The 1,048-nt window shown below is 50.4% G+C and overlaps 1 protein-coding gene across 1 annotated transcript; it reads left to right on the top strand.

Annotated features, from left to right (window-relative positions):
• Positions 1-63: 63 nt before the first annotated feature.
• Positions 64-1,042, top strand: LOC103728328 (olfactory receptor 13G1-like; the record flags this gene model as incomplete). The annotated part of the gene is made up of 1 exon (XM_008826384.2): positions 64-1,042. A coding segment is annotated over exon 1 (936 nt), but the record flags the coding sequence as incomplete, so codon positions are not given.
• Between the last annotated feature and the right edge of the window lie 6 nt (positions 1,043-1,048).

Genomic DNA, 1,048 nt, shown 5'->3' with positions numbered 1-1,048 from the left:
TTTTTTTTTTTTTCTCCCCTGTGTTTTAAAACGATTTTTACAGCATAAAACTCATCACTTCCTGTGACAGAGGCCCAAGGTACAGCTTCTGCCCTGAGCCTAGACCATGCTGCCCATGACCCTTGGAAATCAGTCAGCTGTGACCATGTTCATCCTGCAGAGCTTCGTAGATGACCCCTGGCTCCAGGCAACCCTCTTCTGCCTTTTGTTTGCCTTGTTTGTGGTGGCCATAGTTGGCAATGGTCTGATTGTCATGACCATCCATAGAAGTTCCAACCTCCACACTCCCATGTACTTCTTCCTAGTCAACCTGGCCCTGCTGGATGTGATCTGCACTGTGACCGTCCTGCCCAAGGTTCTTCAGAGCCTGGTGGCAGAGAACACCATCTCTTATGGCGGATGCCTCACCCAGATGTTTGTTTTCTCCTGGGTCCTGGGCTCTGAACTGCTGCTCTTCTCTGCCATGGCCTATGACCGCTACTTGGCCATTTGCCGGCCATTGCACTACGGCACCCTCATGAGTGGCAGGGCCTGTGTAGCCCTGGCAACCTTTGTGTGGTTCACAGGGGCTCTCAACTCCCTAGTGCTCACTTGTCTGGTGCTGCCACTGTCCTTCTGTGGTCCCAATCTCATTGCACACTTCTTCTGTGAGATCCCTTCTGTGTTGCTGCTATCCTGCAGCCCCACGTTTATCAATGATGTCATGACCGTCATTGCAGACATGTTCCTGACTGGTCTGAACTTCCTGTTGACCATGTTGTCCTATGGCTTCATCATCACCAGTATCCTACGCATCCGCTCAGTTGAAGGCAAGAAACGTGCCTTCTCTACCTGCTCTGCCCACTTGGTGGTAGTTACCCTGTACTATTCCACTGTGCTCTACACCTATGTCCGGCCAGCCCTAGGATCTTCTGGGCTCTTGGACAAGGCCGTTGCTGTTCTGTACACTTCTGTGACTCCCTCTCTCAACCCCCTTATCTATACCTTGAGAAATAAAGAATTCAAATCATCCTTTAAAAAACTCCTTTTTCCCCCTTTGATGACTCTG

Source organism: Nannospalax galili, unplaced genomic scaffold, assembly GCF_000622305.1.
Source record: "Nannospalax galili isolate Female #2095 unplaced genomic scaffold, S.galili_v1.0 C48586171, whole genome shotgun sequence".
NCBI lineage: Eukaryota > Metazoa > Chordata > Mammalia > Rodentia > Spalacidae > Nannospalax > Nannospalax galili.
The sequence above is the reverse complement of the archived record's forward strand: the minus strand, read 5'-3'. Positions and strand labels throughout refer to the sequence as shown.